At 34.3% G+C, this 23,125-nt stretch overlaps 1 protein-coding gene across 3 annotated transcripts in view; it reads left to right on the top strand.

Moving 5' to 3' along the window:
• LOC150100332 (uncharacterized) overlaps positions 1-23,125 on the top strand; it is a 134,077-nt gene that overhangs the window by 38,360 nt on the left and 72,592 nt on the right. The window contains exon 1 of one of the 3 annotated variants that reach the window (XM_090402338.1): positions 3,559-3,634. The exons of the other annotated variants lie outside the window; for them this stretch is intronic. Within the exon in view, the coding sequence (XP_090258464.1) occupies positions 3,633-3,634 (2 nt within the window). The 5' untranslated portion in view covers positions 3,559-3,632. Of the gene's footprint in view, positions 1-3,558; positions 3,635-23,125 lie in introns of those variants that run through there. 3 annotated transcript variants of the gene reach the window in all.

The following is a 23,125-nucleotide window of genomic DNA, read 5'->3' as shown; positions in this document are numbered from 1 at the left end:
ATGAGACTTCTTGTAAGTTCTTCCCTAAATATGATTCAGCTTACAAAACATACCCAGTAAGTTATAAATGGGTAAAACTGCGCAGAAGTAATTAAAGTGCAACTAATCAGTATTTTACTTATGAACAATTACACATAAGTTGTAATCCTTAAGGTATAGTCAAGTTAATCTCTTAGGCAAGTGAACAACCTTTCATTGCAGAAAGAATAATTTTAGAGGATAAAAGCAATATTTTATTGATATTTGAAACACTTTTAGAATATTAAAGATAAAATCATACACGGATCACCAGCCAAATATATAGTTATTTGCATAAATTCTTAAACAGCAAATTCGTATACATTTAAATAAATAATAATAATATTGAAAGTATTCTTACGCCTCGCATTTTTGCTTTGACCGACATAAATTTGTTATTCGGAAGCTTAGTTCTGTTTTTCTCTGTCGATTCGTCTTCTTAGATATACCCAGATATTGAGAAGTGATGAAAACAGTCTGGCATCAACAAGAAGATTTTCAAATAACATTTTCATTCTTGGCTTGACAACCCTCATCTTTGAAAATAACTGCTTTCAAAGATATATTTTCAGAAAAGGAGTCCCATCCATCGCTAGGAATTAGAAATGTAAATGATATATTCGAACCCTCTTTTTTTAGTCAAAATGTCTCTCTACTCTCCTAGAATTCAGGTGAATTAGCATTATCACTAGAAGGGCTTAATATAAATTTAATGTGGTCTCATACTTACGAACATTTCGAAAACAAGACAAGTGAAGAATTTGAATTTATTCTAGGTATTTGATATTCCTTTTCACTTTCCTCTCTCAACGTTGAGAAGTATATCACATCATTCGGCCAACTATGGAGATTTCGCAAACGTTTTAATTTGTCTGCAACATCTCAATGAGATGATTCAGACAAATCTGAAGATTCTTCTCAATATCTGGGTATATCTAAGAAGACGAAGCAACAAAGAAAAACACAATTAAGCTTCTGAATGACATATTTATGTCGGCCAAAGCAAAAATGCGAGGCGTAAGAATACTTAAACTATTATGTTTTTTTTTTAATTATAAGAATTTGCTGTTTAAGAATTTATGCAAATAACTATATATTTGGCTGGTGATCCGTGTATGATTTTATCTTTAATATTCTAAAAGTGTTTTAAGTATCAATAAAATATTTCTTTTATCCTCTAAAATTATTCTTTCTGCAATGAAAGGTTGTTCACTTGCCTAAGTGATTAACTTGACTATACCTTAAGGATTACAACTTATGTGTAATTGTTCATAAGTAAAATACTGATTAGTTGCACTTTAATTACTTCTGCGCAGTTTTACCCATTTATAACTTACTGTATATGTTGTAAGCTGAATCATATTTGGGGAAGAACTTACAAGAAATCTCATACTGGTGTGTGAGACTTCTTGTAAGTCCCTAAAAAGAAAGAAGAAAGTTCTGTAGGTATCCCAGTTTTCTGAGATATCTACAGAAAATTCAATTCGCTCCTTGTAGATTGACTTTCAGTGAAAGTTTTGTTGATATCAGCACAAAGTGGAAATTGCACATCTAGTCATGATCGTTAAGCTGAGCCAACAGTGAATATCAAAACGAACTCTATTTCCGACTTTAATTCATACACACGTTTAAGCTTCCTCCATACTCAATCAACGCAACTCTAATATTAGAGAGCATCTCTATATCCGGTGCTTTCACGAAACTCAAAAAAATCGTTAACTGTGATTTCAGTCGCGCACTCTCGTACTTGCCACACATCTCCCTTTTGTATACAGTATCGTAACGTTACGCTACTCACCCATACAGTATCCACTTTAAGTGATTTCGTAGCGCAATCACGAGGATGAGATAGTATTTCTCCTTCAGTCAGAAATACCTAGGTTCGAATCCCTTCCACAATACAAGGTGCTTTTCAGTTTAAGTTGTCTCAACCGGTCTTATTCCGAAAACAGAGGTCTTAGAAGCTTATATTTTTAGTGTTAAATGCTTAGATCATAATTCCAACCAATAACACAGTTTTCGTGTTAATCCAACCCACGAAAGTTGCAAACTGTAATTTTTTACTCAGTAGTTTGTTTTTCTTTGGTACTTTAGTCTTAAAAGATCCATAGGGCCACATAGGATTAATTATCGTTGATTTAGATATAATAAAACCAAATCAGAATTCAAGAGCAATAGAAGAAACTTTTTTTTTAAAAGACGCGAAGAAGAAGAATCATTGTAAAGGTATTTCAAAAGTTACATATAAATAATAAAATCCGAAAAGATGTAGAGCAGGCGTCATTCCGACTCTGTGGTGATTTTAACTAATTTACCTCAAGGTCTGTTTCACACCGACCTCCACCTAATAATTACGTGGGATCTTTGTAGCGTTACATATGCATCGTGACAGCAGTTCTTTCCAGGATTGCATGATAACATCTATAGGATATCAAGAGTTCGCAGCCAGCAGTAGTTTGCAAATGACGCTTGAATCTCACCGTTGGACACAATGCAATTCTTGTACTGTTTATTTAGGTGATTCTCTAACCGAATTTCAAACGGCAGACCTTTCGATTCCTTGGTGCCGAAACATGGTTCCTCACAATCAATAGCTGCCCGGGCACCAGGTGAATAACCTTAGGCATCGCGTGCTTGGCAGACAGGCACGTGCGTTTACGTGCAGCAGCAGCAGCAAGGGGGGGGGGGGGAATGAGCAGCTTGTTCTTAGCTGTGCCGTCTGTTCGGACCTTGCTTGTCTGCATGTTAACTGACTCACTTTAATTGCTCAGAGACATTTATTACTCCCCTGCCTATCGCATCTTATACTTTTTTTTTTTTATCACGTTATATTGTCAGTAATAACGGCCCTCACATCGGTCCCAGAGATAGACAATTAACGTGATATCGAATCGGGAAATTGTGCAATAATATATTTTCCTGATCAAAAATGCATGCAGCTCACTAATGCCATCTATTTGAAAACATCTGCACTTTGATAGGTTGGTAAAACCGCGCGATTCGTGATGTTCCCACTATCGTGTGTTCACATTTATGGCTCCTAAATCGAATTATGAATGATGAAGAACTGCATTCATTTTTAATCGTGTATTTAAAGTGCTTTACAATTTTATCCGTTTTTAATCTACAAATGTAGAGCGGAAATACGTGTTATGCAATATGCCAGTCTCAAGGGAGATTTTCAATACTAACAGAATATGCATTTTTAACTATATCGTCTTCTCAAGCTGAAAAAAATAGCTCGAGCATGCATCTGGTGTTTACGAAATCTTTTCAAACATATTCAATCAAGTTCAAAATGTTAACAACGTTTTTATTATCCCCAAATGAATTACTTCGACAGTTTGTTTACATATTTTCTTTACAAAAAGATTCAATATACACATCGTATACATACCCATACCTTTCTGAATGCTGTATTATAAATCACTGTTAGAAACGCTCTTCAGAATAACAAATAATACGAGCGCCATCTATGATGTATAAACTTGCCGTTCTGTGTAAACAATACTTACTGATTTAGGTGGAATATAATCATAACGGATATTAACGTTTGAAGATTAAGGTCTTCAGGGACATTCTTTATAAAATCTGCAGGTTTATGTTTCAGATAAATGTAAGCAGTAATCCTTTGAGCGATCTGAATTAGTTTTTCTGTTAAACATTCGCTGAGCAGAATGTTATCAACTTTTTTTTCAGTTTAATGTTTAAAATGTTTAATCATACTGACATCTATTTTAAGTATCTGTCTGATATACACTTTATTAGCGGGAAAAAAATGGGAAGGGAATGCGATTAAAGAGTGTTATTATAATAAAATTACATTTATAGGCCAAAAGCATGCAAAATAAATTTACTGCATTGAATAATGATAATATATAATATACGAATTAGCATGCAACATTAAATAAATGACTTTTTAATTGATTACTTCTGGTATTGTCACTATATACCTCTGTGTTTCACAAAACTTTATATAGCTGGTGACGGTCTTTTTTTTTTTTTTTTTTTAATGTTTAGTTTTTGTGGCTCTCCACACATACACGAATGCATACATAATTGATGTATATCTGATTTTTAGTGGTATTTGATATCATTTAGGTAAGGACCAGGACTAAGTATATTCTATGGGTATGTTCATCTTATTAAACTTAAATAGGCTTATATTTTATTTTTTATCGTGTATAACTCCTATGATGTGAATATTTTATTTTCTGAGGACCACTAATATTTTTCAGGAATGTTTATTTCCACTCATGCTGCTGCATATGTCTTGTTTCTCATACATCTTGCAACCTCTTTCTACAACTATAATCTAATTGTTCCGTTAAATTCTTATACATAATTTATCCATTTAATTGGAAACTGTTATTTTATCTCGCATATTTGGTGTTGTTATATGTTCCACTTTTTTTCATCCGTCTGAGTTTCAGCCATTGTTCCATCCAGTGGATTATCGTACAAGTAATTAATATTTTTAAATCTTGGTCTCTGAAAATGTAATACTGTACAATACGTTATTAGTCCATTTTCAATATCCATTTACAGGTGTTGGACAAAATAATGAAAACACTAAGATATTTAGGAATAGAATTTGTTTGCGTTGGCAGCATGAAAAAAAAAAACTTTGATGGTAGCACTGAATGTTCTTATTTTGTTTTGTTTGCAGTCTGTAGTTCACATGCAAGCGCATCAGTGATTGTACTGAGTGATAATTCGTGTTAAAAAAATGGGAGACCTGTCCGACTTTGAAAGAGGACAAATCGATGGTGCGTGTTTAGCTGGAGCATCAGTGACAAAAACTGCCACATTATTAGGTGTATCGAAATCAACAGTTTATACGGGTATGTCGGCATAATCCCAAGGAAGCCTACAGTCGGAATGCGTGGTTCCAACAGTAAAGCACGTGGGTGGTTTTGTGATGGTCTGGACAGCAATATCGTGGTGTTCTGTTAGTCCCATTATTACTCTTCATGGCAGAATTACTGCAAGTGATCTGGGATGCGAAGAACCTTTGTTAGGTTCTTCCCTCAAAGGCAAACTTGCCAGAAGAACAATAGTAATTCACCGACCTCATAGCTTTAGTTGTTTTGGTCGAAATTCCAAAAGGACGCCATCATCGCCCGTAAACTTTAGCATTTTTCATCCAGCAAAAAATGGACAAACCAGCTGGAAAATATGTTGTTCACAGAAACTGGACTTATAGCCTTAATTGCTTCGTCTATAATTGAAAATAACATCTTGAGCTAGGCATGGAACATTTTTAGGTTTCTAACGAACATGATGGTAGATCTCCAAATGGACGGTCAAATATCATCTAAACATTCTAAACGTCTATCATCTAAACATTCCCAAATATCCATGCCACAAGTGAAATTTGAACTAGTAGCCTGTTGGTTGGAGTGGTGAATGTTATTTGCTCGGCCAACTAGGATGACAGATCAGGTTTGAAGAAGAATTAGCTGAGAAAATCTTTTATCATTTGTGTTTGTAGTCTATGTGTTTTGAATGGCATAGGGGAAAGTAGCCGTTTCCTCCCAGAAAACATATTGCCACCCGGAAAATATATGCAACTTCCCTATCTGATATTTGGTTTGATGCCATGTGATAATAGAAACTGAATATTCTTCACGTGTATTATATGTCACACGATTGTTTGTTCGAATGGATGATGCAAGCATTTGCTTTCTAATATTTATTCTGTGCCTATTACATTCCCATTCATATAGCTTTTGAAATCACATTTAAATAACTAAATATGCAAATGAATTGAGTTTGAGAATCAATGTTTGAAATTTCTTGCAATTTTTAACAAAGGAGTATATTTCAGGTGATCAAGGTGTATTATAAGCTCACCTGAAATATACTCCTTTGTATATTTCACCTGAAATCGTAAAAAATTTCAAACCATGATTCTCAAACTCGATATATTTAGTTGTATGGTAATTCGCATCACCTATTCATAATAACTAGTCAACTACCAGTGCCCTCATGAAGTGGTGAAGAATAGTTATAGAGACCTGAGTTAAATCTCGGTTACGTCTTAGCGAACATTTATAATAATTATTAGCTGAAGGTGAATTAGATGTTCCCATAAATGCTCTTGCTTCATAAATTTATTTCATCTGCATAATTTTCACGAATACAAATTTCTAGAGACCTACCACAAGGAATTTTGTGCTTTGGCTCTATTTATTTTTGCATAGTACGAAACCCTGCCTAGAAACCCAACATGGAACTCTCTCAAACCACTTCAGGTCTCTAATAAGCGAGGCGGTGGTATTACAATGGACAATGAACTTCATCTTCCACCTAAAAACAATCGCATACAGCCATGCCCACATGGCTGTATGTGATTTTAACCCGCAGTCCGTTGGCCTGAGAGCATTAAAAGAAAATATATGCTAACCAATCTGTCAACCACGCCAGGTTTTTCTCCATGCTATTTACACATATTGTGTTCGCAGCCAGTTTTTATTTCATTTTATTTTTTCTGGAGCCAAGAAAAAAGCTTTTGCTTGCCTGATGAAGTGGATAACATACAAGTTCCAACCAGTTGGCCGTAGACTTGAATCCCATTGCATTGGTGTAGTAGATGATTTTAAATCGCTGAAATACATTGAAAATTCCGTCCACCGTTTGTAGAGCAAAGTTTCTGGATTAAAAAATAAATAAATAGATAAAAAGTAGAACAGCGTCATTCAGTTACTTCATGTTTAGCTGATCGGGTGGATTTTTATGATCTTATCATTGTAGAACTCACACTCAACGTCTTCACTTATTTCTTCCTCCAACTATAGCTCAGTGTTTTACTGCTACAGTTTAAGCAATGGGTCTGCACTAATCTTGATACTTTAGCTAAAAACCACTATCACATAATACTGGATTTTTATTTGAGAAATAAACCCTAAATATCAGTTGCAAGAGATATGCGATAATCTGTTTACTTAGATTCTTACCGTTCATCTCTCTCATTTCATCATCATTTACCGTTCATCTAGCGATATGTCAGGCAATATCATTACCTAACAAATTGGCGAATGGTAGTCTTTTTGTTCCTGCCCTTTATTGAAAACTAGCAGCCTTGTGGTTTTTGCATGTTTATTTCGAATTCAAGCCTGGAGGATTATTGTCTTAATCTTAATGTTATGTATTAATATAATATTTGGAGACGGTTTGTTTTACGCATGAAGTAATTCTTAATAGTAACTGCATCAAATTTTGCAGATTACAGTCTGTACATTTGCTTGAAGTTTACCCGTTTTTAATGGCTCATGTTCTACATTCTTGATAGTCCTTGGGGAAAACGGTACGAAAAAAGGCTATTCTAACACAGAGAAGTACATAAAAAAGGGGAAGATAAGAAGATAATTCCAAATGAAACTATGTGTGGATAGGTCCGATTACTGTCAAGTGGATAACAAGTTTCAAAAATGGCACCTACTCATGTTTTTTAATTGCTTAGAAGTAAGTGGAGAAACGATAATGGCCAGTTCGGTGAAGCAGAACTCGAAAATACCTATAGAAAAGACATAATGCAGAAACAGGGTGTCTATGAGAAAGAAAGAAATTGAGGAATCCCGTCAAAGAGTAAGAATATTGGTTGTTGTAAACGAATCGTCTTCCTCTGGATCAAGCATTAAGGAGGTTTGTGCACCCCCCCCCCCCCAATGTGAAAACGGATGTTGGAGGAGTTGTACAGATGAGAAGAGAGGGTTTGAATAGAAGAGAACAAATTCGTTATTCGTTTCGACCATTTGGGGGTTAAGGAAGCTGTGGATAAAACGTATTCCCTCTATAAAGGGCTATGAATGTAAGTCAGTCCAAGAAGAGAAATCTGATCTTAAATACAGATAATTCTTATTCCACTGGAGAATAGTGAAGAATAAAGAGATCATGGTGCTTAAGACATTGTTTATAGAAAATATGGATGTAGACTTATTTTATTACTAATTTATAATGTGAAATCACGCTGTTCTATTTTTATGCTGTTTGGTGAATGCATTTCTTAAAAGGTATTTATAAGCGCTTTCGAAGTGTGTTTTAAAAAGAGAGCCAACGTTGGTTTATCCTTTTTAGACGACAGTGGTGATATAAAGGTTCTAGCGCATCTATTGTTAATATTTAGCAAGGTTTCATAATCAGCAGAATAATTGTCTTTTACATATTGCGAATCGCATCACCTTAACATAGTTAATATTTTAACCCGTTATTCCCGTGTTATTATTGCTCAGCAGTAAAATTTAGTTATCAGAAATATGTATAGTGACTTAATACTTATAAATATAACTGATAGTCTTCCTACAGAGGTAAATTACACTTAATATTATTTAAAATTTTATTTAATCTTGCTCTCTCTCTCTCTCTCACACACACACACACACAGAACTAAAACAGGTACTATGCGTGCCCGGTTTTTTATGAAATCCTGATAATACTTCTATGCTTAGCTTCGAAATAAAAGATGGTTTGGGTTTAGCGTAGACCCTGTTGATGTTTTTAAAGTTTTAATGGAAAAATTGAAAATGTAAATCAGAAAAATAATTTTAAAATTAATCATTTTAATGTACTTCGAATATTACAAATAGGTAAAATATAAAACAGTAATAAATATAGTTATTTATGATAAAATTACAATTGTTTTCTATCACTGATCACTTTAATTTATTCATTTAGACAAAATAGGCAATTAAAACGGATTTAATTTTCCCAATGGCATCGAATGGAATTTTTTCAAGTGATAGTTTGCTTATTTTTCTTCCGTGTAGGTTTTGTTTTTTATTACGTTATTCGTTTCGGCAGTGTTTCTTTGTTCATTCTTTCATCGTGGTGCGCCACTTATCGCTTTATTGGACTATTTATATTCAGTACTGGTATTTTTGCACGTTCTTTTAGCTTTAGATCATTTCATTTTTTTTTTATCTTCTTTTGTGTCTTAACCAGCTGTTGTTCCCATAAATGTCGTGTCGTTTTTGCAGCGGTTATTTGTCTCCAGTCTTGTTCTTCCCATTTCCAAAATAAAGACACAATAAGTTACAATTTGGCTACTTTGTGCTGTTTTCAGGACAAGTCTTAATATAATTAGAAGAAACACACGTATAAACCACAGTGAAAATTATTTAATTGTAAATATTTCATCCTAAGTATCGTAGGACATCATCAGTACAGTATTTAAACAAAATTAGGAATAACATACAGTTAGGGCGCATGATTACAATAGAATCTCATGAAAACGTGCATAACGTGCTAAAGTAGTACAAAAAAAAAGTTAATTATTTAACACAATTTTGTATGATAATTTCCCATACTTTAGGAATAGTAAGAAGAAATACAATTTTGCCACTACTTACAAACCTATCAACCAAATTTACAACTTATTACCTTCTCCTAAGGACAAATTCTCACCCTTGATGTTACCTGGTGTTTGAGATTCCATGCTCATGCAAATTATCTTACTTTGGACAGACAGGTAGGTCTGTTCAGAAACGCATCTCGGAACATCAAGACCACATTCGTCTGCTTAAACCGCAGAAATCTGGCCTCTCTCAACACGGAATTGAAAATCCAAACCATAGGATCCATTGGGAAAAGGCTAAACTTTTACATAGATCTTTATTTAAACATGAACGTTTATACAAAGAAAGTTCTGAAGCCCTACTACACAGACCAAACCTAAACCGCAACGACGTTCTTACTATTCCTAAAGTATGGGAAATTATCATACAAAATTGTGTTAAATAATTAACTTTTTCTTTTTTTTTTGTACTACTTTAGCATGTTATGCACGTTTTCATGAGATTCTATTGTAATCATGCGCCCTAACTGTATGTTATTCCTAATTTTGTTTAAATACTGTACTGATGATGTCCTAAGATACTTAGGATGAAATATTTACAATTAAATAATTTTCACTGTGGTTTATACGTGTGTTTCTTCTAATTATGAACGCACCGCAGGTTTCGTTATTTAAAAAAGTCTTAATGTTCAGATCAGGTGTTTATAATGTAAAGAGCATAATAATTTGATTTATTATACTTCTTACTTTCTAAGCCTCTTTCACTTATCAATACAAAATATATACTGATTTAACTCTTAAATTTCAGAAAAATGTATTCATTATACTATGTAAAGTGTGTTGTTGCGCTGTTTGTTCCTATCTGCATTAATAGTGCAAGAACAAATGCATACAAATCCTTCAGATCTTCGACTTTTTTTTGTCACTTCTGAATAGAAACGTTATGTCTATAGGTGTATATAAGAATCGGAAACTTTCGGATTAGAAGTCATTTCAGTTGAAGTGCATTACTCGGGAGACAAATACTGTGCAGAAAAAAAAAAAAAAAAAGCTGGAGAAAATGGTAAACAAAATATTTCCATGTTGTAAAGCTACAAGTCAACACTCCGAATATGTATGCCGTCCTTAAAACCAGTTCTTCTGTTATATTGGAAGTGAAAATGGGGTCATAAAAAGAAAAATAACAGCTGCTACAGAACACTTCTGAGAACGCCAGCTGGTCGTACGCTACTTGAAAAAGAATTTAGAAATATGCAGGTAGGAATTAACGAAGTCGCCTATCGTTTAATTATCGAACAGACAGGTCGATCACGTGAAATAAAAGGATGATAATATTCTTGCACGAGACTACTTAAGTATAGACCTACGTTTATCACACTAATTTCGGAAGAATCATCTGCCCGATACTATAGACATCGAATAAGCAAATGAATTATTTTTGAGACAGTGAATCCTATAAATTGTCGCGCCTACTAGTAATTATCTAAATATAGTATACATACATGCCCATTCAAACCGTGGCCTACGGATCTTCGAGGCCATCGACTTTTCTAATGGTCTTTGGTTCGAGCTTGGAATACAAAACGTAGATTCAGCGTAATTTTGTTCACTTCGTATGTTCATTATATATACAGTATATTGAAGAAATGTAAGCTGTATGTGCATCAATTCCACGTTTTTTGAATGTGGATCCATCTTTTAAGATATATTCCCACATTTTTTTAAAAAAAGTTAGATTCACTAATCCATGCCTAACCTTAAGAATTTGGTATTAATAAATACTCGAGGATCACAAGATGGAGACCATCTTCGCGGTATTAAGTTCACAAACATGCTACATTTATCATTGTGGAGGAAGAAAATTCTGTGTTGAGGAGACTTGAATGTGCAATAGTGCTTACATATTCAAAAACACAACTGAATCTCGTAATCTGTTGCAGTTAGAAATAATCTTGTTTCTCTTTCAAACAAATAGGGCAAGTATCACATATTCTTAGATACTTCTAATGCAAAAATATCAAAATTCACAAATCTAAATCATTGATGCCATGTAACTTTAAAATATCGCAAACGATCTACAGTACATTACATACAGTAGATTACATAACATAGAATAAGAACTAATAATTTGGCTTTTATATGCCCTTAGAATAGCTGTATCTTATGACTGGTGTTCCGAAGCAAGTTTTGTAAATACAGATATAAAGCTAATACGTTCTGAAATTCAAGAGTGACTTTATAGAAGAAAAATATTTTCTCATGGTATATTTGTTGTATATCCACCTTATAACTTGCAATATTTGGAGGCAATAATATACACAGGAAGACTGATTTTTTTCCCCCTTTCAACTTTTAGATAGTCCCCAATTTTAAATGTAAAGTTACAGAAACCATTTGCGATTTTTTTTTAATCCACAATTTTCCTATCGTGTCCAGTTTCTCACCACTTCTATTTTTTAACAAGAACCAGAGCGTAAAGTTGAGATGCCGAATTTTTCCTTACGAAAACAATCTGTTCTATTTTCTTCTTAGTTAATTTTGGTTATGTTTAATCACTTGAAGGCAAAGGGGCTTGAGAGTGCTGAACACCTCTATTTTCGTCTTCAAACTATTTTGACGTTTGCCTTTATCTCACAGCTTACGAAAGTGGACTTCAAACGAAGCGAGTAAGCCACCGATGGGAAGACTATTACAAAATAAAAGAAAGTGATGAAAGCTCAACAACGTCAGCAGGTTGCCTAGCAACAGATAAGGGATTTTGAAATGGAAGGGTAAAAGGAGTAAAGGTGCATGCACGCGTCATTTCGGCATTAAAAGTTTTCCAGCTTCGAAATACAGTTTCAGATTGCGAATAAAAATAACTTTATTTTAATATTTTTATTTTACACGTAACGTTTTTTGCTTTGCAAAATATTACGTAAATTTTGCAGTGTGGAGGTCATACAGTACTTGTATCTAATAGGAATGAAACCTTGACAAAATATCCTGCTTTGTAAAATGATAATTTCTATTAGTGCAGTGTGCATGTTTAAAAAAAAAACAAATTAGATCAACATTGATTGCTGACTCTTATTTTGATTAAAAATTGCTGGAACTATGATGTATTAGTTCTGAAGCGATCAGGCAATAAAAAACCAATTCCAAAACTAATTTGTTTTACTTTCGTTATTAAAAAGTATTGCTAAATAATAACTAGTAACTAAGGAAAAAAGTCGTTCCATGGGTACAGTTTCCTCTTTTTGACTGCAATCTTTTTAAAATCTTATTTTTGTAATAATTTTCCTGCGTATTTTATTACACTAGATCAAAGCAGTCGTGCATCATGCAGCCATATTATTTTCAACTCTAAAGAGTTATGATTGGATTCATCATCACGAACCATGGGCTCACTGCCCGTTGATGTCTGATGCCTGTTTCACTATCTTCTTCCACCTTTCTTTGTCCAGTGCATAGTGTCGCAGTTATTGTACACCCATTCCACACCAGTGTTTTATATCGTCTATCCATTCTCTGTATGGTCTACCTCTTCTGTTTAAACCATCCAAAATACCAAACATAAATGTCTTTATCTTCCGGTCCTCACTCATTCTACAGATGTGTCCAAATAATTGCAGCTTCCGTTTTATAATCTTCTGCATTAGATTCTGTTTTGGTTGTATCTTCTGATAGAGCTCTTCATTGGTGATTTTCTGTATCCATCCTATTCGTAGAATCTTCCTGTAACAAGTTCTTTCAAATGCCAAAATTCTTTTTCTTGATTCCTTATTTATTACCGTTTCAGATCCGTACAGTACACCGCTGAAGATGCATGTTTCCAGTACTCTTAGTTTTGTTTGCAGACTGATCACTTTAATGATTGGATTTCCGTTTGTGAATTGCTTTTAAATTTATATTCTTATTAAACGGTTATAATTATATTCAACGATGCAGGTTTCTGCATCTTACTGAACTACAGAATGAGTTGTGGAAATTTCCATCGTTGGATATTATTGTTATCGGTATCGACGATGCCCTTCCGTATTTGGAATTCGTGAAGAATCTTTTATAAGTGTCTTTCAAGAAGGCAATTATCCGGTCTCATGTGGTGATAAAGGCAGCGTTTGTCCTCCCGAAAACTCGAATCTTTCGTTAGGCAAAAGCTATCCAGAAAAAAAATTCTTTAAAAAATTTTTTAACTTAAAAAAATTCAACAAAGCGAACTTACGACTTAACATGGTTGTACGAGATAAAATATTTAATTTAAAAATAAATAAATGTATATATTATTTGATTTAAATAAGATAGCAGTTATAATTTTTTTAAAAAGTTAATTTAATTTGAATCTTTTTTAATTTAATTTTTAAACTTTACTAATTTTAATTTGTACTTTTCAGTCATTTTAATTTTTCGCTTTATTGATTCTTTACTAAGTTACAGATTTATACAAGTAATGTGTTATTTTATTGTGATTCGTACTCTCAATTAAATTTTGAAGATCTATGCCTGTAATTACAATATAATTATAAGCGTCATAAATTATAGTTATTATAGCTACTATAAATTTCCGTTTACCGATCACTGTAATTTAAATAAATGCTAAATCCCCACCTGTTGTACACATTCTACATGATAGATGGCGCCACTAATGTTCTAGAGTTTTGCTTTTCCACTTAACAGATGTCTTGATTTCCGAAGCTGACCTTTATCGTATATATATCTTCTGATGCTCGGAAACAGTTGGGAAAGAAACAGCTTTCATTCACATGCCAGTCGTTCGTATTAAAATTTACCAATTTTTCGTTTGGTACATTAAGTGAAAATTTAATACTAGGTTTTAAGTTGTATTCTTTTCTGCCCACTTATTGATTGATATTTTGTATCTCCCGGGGCTTTATAGATAAATGCTTCAAGTTTAAGCTGACAGAATAGATAACGTAAGGTCATTGTCTTATTGGAAGACAAGATTTTTAAGATATTGCTTCTGTTCATCCTTGAGACGAATCGTGTGTGCTGGCACGGAAGTGTTAGCGATCTCCATCATTAAGCTGTCTATGTTTATAAGAAATATCATTCTACTGTTAAAGTTCACCAACATCGTCTCATTTAAGACAGCAGAGTTTTTTTATTTTATTTTATTTTTAAAGATCAAACTACTGAGTCATTTTTCTATATTTATTTCGTTTATCCGTAGCTATTGCTTTTGGTAATTACTCAATTCATGTGGGATTCATGAAAGTGTTGTGACCCATATTAGTATGTTAAATCGCAACATTTTCATGGGTTCATAATTCCATATCATTCCTATTCCATTTTTAAATGGGAGCATCAGTCTAATTTTCTAAGTGTGATATGCTAAGGAATCAATCGCTATAATACCCTTCTATAACTGTTTCCTTTTTACAATGCCATTATTCACATGCTGTATGGACGTACCGATACATGGAATGCTTTTCTAACAGTTTTTAGGAAATCAAATGAAACAAATCAGCTGTAAAGGCAGTGTCGAGCTCCAAGACGCTTCAGATCATACATGAACTTTGAGGAGAATCAACGTGAAAAAAGCATATTGATCTAAAATACTCAAAAATGCTAAAATATTAATATTAAATAGGAAAGGGGATTTGACGATGTACAAATCTAAATTTCTCCACCTCCTCAAGGGTACTTAAGGAGGTAATCATTTGTCCATGAATGAAATTTCTCCTAACAAAAGCAGTATAGTTTGCACTCTATATATGAAGAAGATTGTGATGTGTTTATATACACACACACACACACACACACACACACACACATACACATACACACTCTAACACGTGACAATTAAAACAAACTGGCTGCGCAAGTTTGAACAACCAGAGCTGTAAATCGTTTTCTGCATGTTAATATTAACACATAGATCCAAATTCACGCTGAACTAGTTAGCGTATGTGATGAATACCTGCTGAGCAGAAAATAAATTTCAGTATGCTTCAGTGCATTTCAAAATGAATGCATTGATCTGAAGGCCAGACGACGTTTATCCACATCTGTCGATAGCGTCTGTCTGTCGCGTTCTTCCTACTTATTATTCTCTTCCGTACAGTGCTGCTTTCTATTGTGTCTTACTTTTGAACTCCCCTCTTATTACTTATCCTGTTATTTATATTCTCCTTTTAGTTTATCCTTTCTAAAGGCAACGTATCCCATAAATTACAAATAATACAGTTCATTGTTAATAAGCATGTATAAATAATTTGCTGACTGGATTGGCCTGGAGATTATATCGACGCTCCGACTAACAGGTTATGGGTTCGACATCCATCATGGACATGGATGCTTTGTGAATGTCTTTAGGTAGCAGATGAAATCCATCTATCCCCATCATCCTGCTTATTGGTAGCCTGAAGTGGCTTAGGTAAATTCCATATTTGGACTTTAGAGTATGGTCCCGGTTTATCTAATCCTCATCCTACTCAAGATACTAATGTCATACAGGTTTACAACTTTTCATGGGTTGGATTCCTATTAAAAAATTAACATCCGACATTACAAACATGATTCTATAGCATCTATAAGCATGGGAGAGAGGATGGCTGCCCCAATATGTATGCTTAAAGAATTGATTCAAGCCTTGCTTGCTTTATATATGTTAATGATTCCAAGCTATTTTATATGTATATAAATATAAACTTGGTTGTATGTGTGTGTGATGTTCAGTTGATAAATAATAAACAATGTTTGCTGTTTATCAACTGGATATTGTAGCTTGTAACTGCTAGATGATAATTTTAATTCGAACTGCAGAAAATATTAGATTTATTGTAGCATCCAGTACGAGTAGCGGTCAAGAGCTTAGTTTAGACTTGTGAATGTGCCATACTAATAAGCAAAATAAAATTATGATAAGAATACTTGCACTATTCCCGAAGAGATCAGATTTTTAGATTTGAGGTGTTAGATATCAAAACAACTGTCTTTTGCATGGCTTGGTTTTTCATAGTAGAGCTGAATTTTACTAATCCCACAAGATTGCAGACTTGTTTACAGTACCATATTTCCTAGTATTGGTACTGCACTTATTTTTAAAACGTAATGATTAAGGAGTCTGGAGTGTGTCCGAAGAACGCTATCCATCCCAGTATATCACGACATCAATGAGAACCTCCGTAACTCAGTCAGTATAGCCGAAGCTCTTTGGGCGGAAAGATCTGGGTTCGATTCCCGTCTATGACGTAAGGAACCTTTATCAGTCATGTTTGACTTAGGTTACTGCGATAATAATTCCACTGAAAGTGGAAGATGCCAGAGTTCAGCTGCTATCTATCATAAACTATACAGAATGGTTTCATGAAGTATTATTTCTGTCACTGAAGCCCACACAGTCTGGTTACAAGCTTTCCGTTATTATTATTATTTTTAATTAATATCATTTGCTTGTATTATACATTTACCACTTTTAAAATTCTTCTGAAAACAATGAGAAAACTGTGGTGGTTGTAGCTATGACTCACTTCGAAAATATGTGATTTCTCTTTCTTATCAAGAAAAGATTTACAAATATGTCACTGCTTTCCCTGCGGTTGGCCTCGCACTGCAAAAAAAATGGGATGATCATACGCCCACGATAGTGTATTTTCCATGATGGATCATGTTCTCAGTTTTGGTTCCTCGGTGACTGCAGGTCGTAAAGATGCCAACTTTCTCTATCCTGAGCTTACTCTCCCATTGACTTTAATGTAGGATCCTTCCATTTCCTGAGTGGTCTACTAGGTTTTTTTTATGTGTCCAGGATACCAGTCTTCTTGAAGTCCATCCATTGTCTTTCATACGTGCTGTATGTCCTGTCCACCTTTTTTGTTGTTCTTTTTACAAAATAGTTTCTAACAGATCTCTGAATCCAGATATTTTTCTTAAGTATGTCTTATGTGATCTTTCTTGCCTATATTACTGACTTTTCTTTCTATTGCCCTTTGGATTGTTACTAGGCTTTGTCCTTTTTTTCTTATTATGTTCCATGTCTCGCTGCCGTATATCATTGCTCTTAGAACAATACTGTTTAAAAGGTTTGATCTCATTTTGATATGTTTTTTTTTATTATTATTTTGGTTTGTGATAGTGTCTTTTATCTGGTTAAAAGCTTTCCAAGCAGCCTTCTTATTTCATCTGATATATATCATTGTTCATTTTGATTGCTTGTCTTAAATAAATGTAGCTCTCCGCTCTGTCTTTATTTTGCGATTTGATTTGTTGGCCATGACAGTATTAATTTTTCATCTGCTTTGTCTTGTCGGAGTAGATTTGTAATCCTGTCATTAGACAGTACAAGTCCATTTCATTCAACATTATTTCTAGTTCAGACCGGTGATAAGAGATCAGAACCACATTAGCAAATAGGACTACTTTATGATTCCCTATATCTATTTAAACTTCCAACAAGGTTTGTATTTTTGAGAATATTTTCTAGAGTTGCTGTAAAGAGATTGGGGGAGATCACATTTTGTCTTATTCCTCTCCCGAGAGGTATTTCAAGGGGGTTTATTAAAAAGAGTAATCTGGGTTTTTCTGCCTATATATTATGTTTTGAATTAACTTGATATGTGATTGTTCAAGTGCCTAGAAAACTGCATTATATTCTACTGTTTAAATGCTTTTCTAATCGATAAATGGCAAAGTGGAAGGTGATATTCTCTGTATTTTTCAGTTAGTTGGTTTATTGAAAGTATATGATCGATTGTGAAGAATCCTTTCTTAAAGCCTGCTTGCTCTTTGTTGCTATAGTGTTTTTTATTCTATTTAGTATTGTTCTTGTCTATACTTTTATAGAGGTGGGACATGAGACATAACATAATGGTCTATAGTTGTCAACATTATCTTTTCTCCTTTTTTTAATGATGAGAATGGTTTTAGATGATTTTCATTGCTCCGGTATTCTCCCTTCATTTAGATACCAAGTGAACTTGTTTGCTTGAGTTTTATAAAGAATATTTCCTTCTACGTTGATATTTTCTATCCTTATTTCATCTTTTTCTGGTGCTCTGTCTACCTTTTATATGATTGCCTGCATATTCTGACTCTTCTGATAGTATTTTTGCTTCTTTATACTCAGTTAACTTTATTGGAGTGACATTTGTGTGGATGAGTAGAGCTTACTGTAGCGATTCCGGAAGATTTTGTTTTTACATTTCTCTTCTGTTTGTTTTCTTGATATTCTGTTCATCTAAGAGAGAGAGAGCTGGTATTATTGTTTGCTTCATCCTTAATTTTATTTCTACCTTTTTTAGCTTCTTTGTTTTTGTGCTGCCGTCTTTGTAGTTTTATTTATTCTAAAATCATTATATATTCTAAACGAGTATGCCCTGCATCTTTTGATTCTCCTCTTTTACGTAGCAATTCAAGAGTTTCTTTGCTGAGATGCTCCATGTGATTCTTTTCTGTCATAAATTCTGCCCGTGTTTTGCAATTTAATTTGTTGGTCATGACAGTATTCATTTTTCATCCACTTTGTCTTGTCAGGGTGAATTTGTAATCCTGCCATTCTACGGTGCAAGTCTGTTTCATTCGACGTATTCAACCAACAAAGCATGATACTGTATATAATAACAAAAAGCTCGTACACCAGAAATTCTGAAAAAGATCAAAGTTTGCAAATAAGGCTGAGATCCAATTTTGTCCTAGCATTTAGTCCATCTAAACGTGTCACACCGCTGACATGTTTCGCGGGAAATTAACGTTACTCCATTCTTCAACAAGATTGTCTTAAATTTTGCCAGTAATGCTAGCCTCGAGGGGACGATTCCTCACACGGCTTTTCACTTCATCCCACAAGTGTTTGATCCTGCTCCAAGCTCCCAGTCCATTAGCTATACGTTATTAAGCTATGGCAGACTTTGCTCTTTGACAGGAATATTGTTTTTATGGAACAGGTATGCCCCTCCTTCGAGGTAGAATTTCATAAATGCAGCGTTATCCAAAGAATGGAAGTGCACCTTTCTGTCTTCATACTAGATCGATAAAAACTAAGGAACCAATTCCCTACCAAGAAAATTCCCCCCTCCCCCCGACATCATCAACACGCCTTCCACAACCATAATTTGCACTTGGGATAATGCAGTCCCACTCTTAGGGTTTGCCTGGTTACTCTCAGGAGGTACTCCTATCCGATGAAAACAGATGATAGAGAGATTATCGCTCCCTTTCCACTCGTACAGAATCTAGTTTTAGTGGTTTAAACATGACTTAAGCAAACGTCGCTAAACAAATTTTTGTTATCAGAGGTTTATGGGCGCAGTTCATGCGTGAGTATTCGATGCGTGAAATGCCCTGCACAATGTTTCAAACGGTGGTACTCACTCCTGGGTAATTGCGCTACAGTTCTTACAAGAACAGAGCGTGCTACACTCTTCAGATCTGGGTCTTTCTGGCGAAGATTTCATTTTGGTACTTTCATTGTACTTGAGAAATGCAATATCTTAGAAATCTGTCTTATGCTCAGCCTTGCAGTTATGACATCCCACAGCGTTTTCCATTTCGAAGACGTTAAGTTTGGCTCACGTGCCCTTTTTAGCCGACTTTGAAGATTACTGATGTTTATCTTGCATACGTATCTTCATAAAAGAAATTATTTACATAATTTGCATAGATTCTGTCTTCATGTTATCTGCATTATTTGCGCATCTTCTTTTTTGGATATTCCGATATTGTGGCAAGTAGTATAAACGAACATTGATCGATTTTCAGTTCAGAATGTCTTTCCCAAAATGCATTGCAACTAATTGCAACGTACATTTTTGGATTATTTTCTTTCAGCACTTTTGATATTAAACTACAGACAACTCTTAGATGGGTGTATTTCTCGACCAGTGATTTTTGATAGTTCGATTCCTTCTTCGAAACATTAATATGCAAAACTTTTACCCTTGATATCCCGATAACAAAAAAATAAAATCGCACGAGAAAAAAACACTTCGTCTAACAAAGAATCATCATACATTTATTCACTTAATTAAAAACACTATCGGTGGCATATAATTAGTTAAGCTATTCGCCCCATATATAGTATATTCGTAATTCATTTTTCTCCCTTTATTTAGTCCACTTGAATGACAAGCCTAATAGTGATAATAAAAATCTAAAAAGCTTCAAATATAACCTGTTAGTTTCCATATTATTATATTCTTTTTCTTGGATGATTTAATAAGGAAGTGCAAATAAAATATTTTGTCCTAAAAAGTGAGTTTTCATCTTGAAATTAAGGAGACATTCAGAAAGAGATTGAAACAGACAGAATGACACTTGGTGACTTGCGAAGTAAAAAAAAATATATATATTCTTCGAAGCCAGAAGTCAGTGCCTTTTTAAGTGAGCAGCCATCACTTCTCTTTTCTGAGAAGCCATTCACTTATCTAAATCCTTATCTTATCCGAAGCTATTATTGACAGCTGTTTTTCTCTTTATTCCGTTTCCATAGTGACTGACCTTTAAAGTCCTCGTTGTTTTCATAGTGAGCCTATGTGGAGATAAAAATAGTTCCGAACTTCACTAGACACTGTTTCCATTGCAACAGTTGGAAGTGACATTAAGATTTCATTAAAAAAAAAAACTTTGGGGAAAACATATACACCTTTTTACTTTCAGAAAGCTTCGTTTAAAGTATTTCTATATAATCAAAAGTTATCAAACCTCTTGAAAACCAATGTTACTGGGTGCTTGCACTTGTATCCTACAGTGATCCCACAGAAAACTTTATTATTAAATTTACTAAATACTGCAATATAAACTAAAGCTTTGCTGATGCAATAGTTTATATAAATAGGAATGTCAATCCCCTCTAGTGTTTATCGAGAAAACATAAGCTGTCGGATCAAATAGCTACTCTTCCTTCATTCATACGAATTTTGAATTCGTTGCCAGAACGAAGCTATCCTTGGAAAGAGAGAAGAAAGATGTTGGTTATAAATCTTCATACTGACCAAGCATGCATGTATATTTTCGTATTCTAAAACGCACGTGATCGGTTCAGCTCAATTTGTTTTATGGTGTGCAAAATTTGAGTGGGCGTTTTCTGTAGAACGGAATGTGGCTACCCATCACATTATCCAACTGATTGTAATTATCTGAAGCGGTTGTATAATCAAGTTAGGGAAACTGGCGACGTTGAGAAACCTGAACTTCTTCGGGTGTTCATTTTTCGGATAGGTGGTGGATGAATAGAAGTTGCTGCTGCTGTTTAGAATTATAGCCGAAGTAATTAGGCTAGTGTGTCATGTTTGTAAATTGCATATGTTCTTCTGGCCGGTTTGCATGTTTTCGCGATCAAAACTTGACTTTCTTGTAGGGAAAAAAAAAATTTTCTCAGCTGTATTGAGACTGGTTAACTGTTACCTTCACTTAAAAACCTTTAAGGTTGTTTGCGTCCTAGATAGGATTTGAACTCTGGTCTTTTCAACCAGAGGTATTCAATAGTGACTGAGTTTTGAACGCTGAACTTGAATAGTAAAGGGCCACTTTCTCGATTACCACTTACTCCCGAATTGACATCCTAATTTTTTTCTACGGTGCTATAGTACATATAAAATGTACACGTTAAAAGTGGCCCGTAGTACAAAAGTATAGACTATAGATACTGTTACTCATTTTGCTAGAACATACGCGGCAAGAACTGAGATCCGCAAATAAAAACTTTACACTTCAAACAGTCATTCACACTGTTTGATCTTAATCTGCGAGATCTTAATTTTTCAATAAATGTTTGTATCTTTAAAATACGCATTGTTTTATGGAAATCCTGCATTTTTGTTATGAGCCTCTTGTACCCCCCCACTGATGGGGAAAAAAGGCCTCTCACACTTTCCCCACTCTTCCGTTTTTCTCCACTCACCGGCCGGCACTAACTAGTTATTTTTTCTATTGGTATGACTATCTTTCCACATTTTTTTTTGTCTTCTTTTGATCCCTTGCCCATCGGTTATATTTCACCATGATTGTATAGCCAGGCTTGTTCCACTAAATAATTGTTTGCCCTTATGGATAATATGAAGAAATTTTGTAACCTATATAATACTACATTTTATTAATCTTCTGTGCTGTTTTAATTCCCAAAATACTTCTTTCTCTTGCGCTCGAGGACCGCGTTTGGCCGAATATGCAGTTGTAGACAATATAAAGGAATTCGCCAGCTTCCTTTCTTAAAAGGAAGTGGTGGATTCATTCATTGATTATTCTGGAACTTTATTTCTAGTTTTTGTCTATTGTAGAAGGATATTATTCGTCACAGACAGATATACTCCGGCCGTATTCGGTGTTGATACTATCCTTCAAGATAGGGATTTTTGAATTATTAGTCACGATTCTGGTTCCACCAGTTTATCATTCCCATCTCAGTAGGGTCTTTTGAAATGACTCTATTGAATGATGGCAAATATCATCAGCACATCGAATCCAGTCAGTTTTTTCTGAATAGGTGTTTAAGTGTAGATACAAAGAAAAGTTTGTTATTGGGTCATTTAACTCCTCTGCTTATTGAGAAATAATTCTGTACAAACGGTTATTTGACTTTTGCTTAATTTTGCCATATTAAACTAAATTTGCTTGAACTTGTCAGCTTTGTTGGCCCAGTGATTAGTGTACCCGCTCTCAACCAACAAGTTGTGGGTTCGTATCGCACTGGGAAGCATGGATGCTTGTGAATGTCTCTAAGTGGTAAGGAATTTCACTGCCTGTTGTGAGAATAACGATCCGCTTATTGACGACCTTAAGTGGTTTGGAAAAATCTCTCCTGATCTCAAGAGCAAGATTTCCGGATTATCTTAAGCACTGCACTGGAACTGTATTAACCCACGAAACTCCAACACC

Source organism: Typopeltis vanoorti, chromosome 13 (genome assembly GCF_054136105.1).
Source record: "Typopeltis vanoorti isolate ZY-2024b chromosome 13, IOZ_Tvanoo_1.0, whole genome shotgun sequence".
Taxonomy (NCBI): domain Eukaryota; kingdom Metazoa; phylum Arthropoda; class Arachnida; order Uropygi; family Thelyphonidae; genus Typopeltis; species Typopeltis vanoorti.
This window is presented reverse-complemented; position numbering and strand designations above follow the sequence as displayed.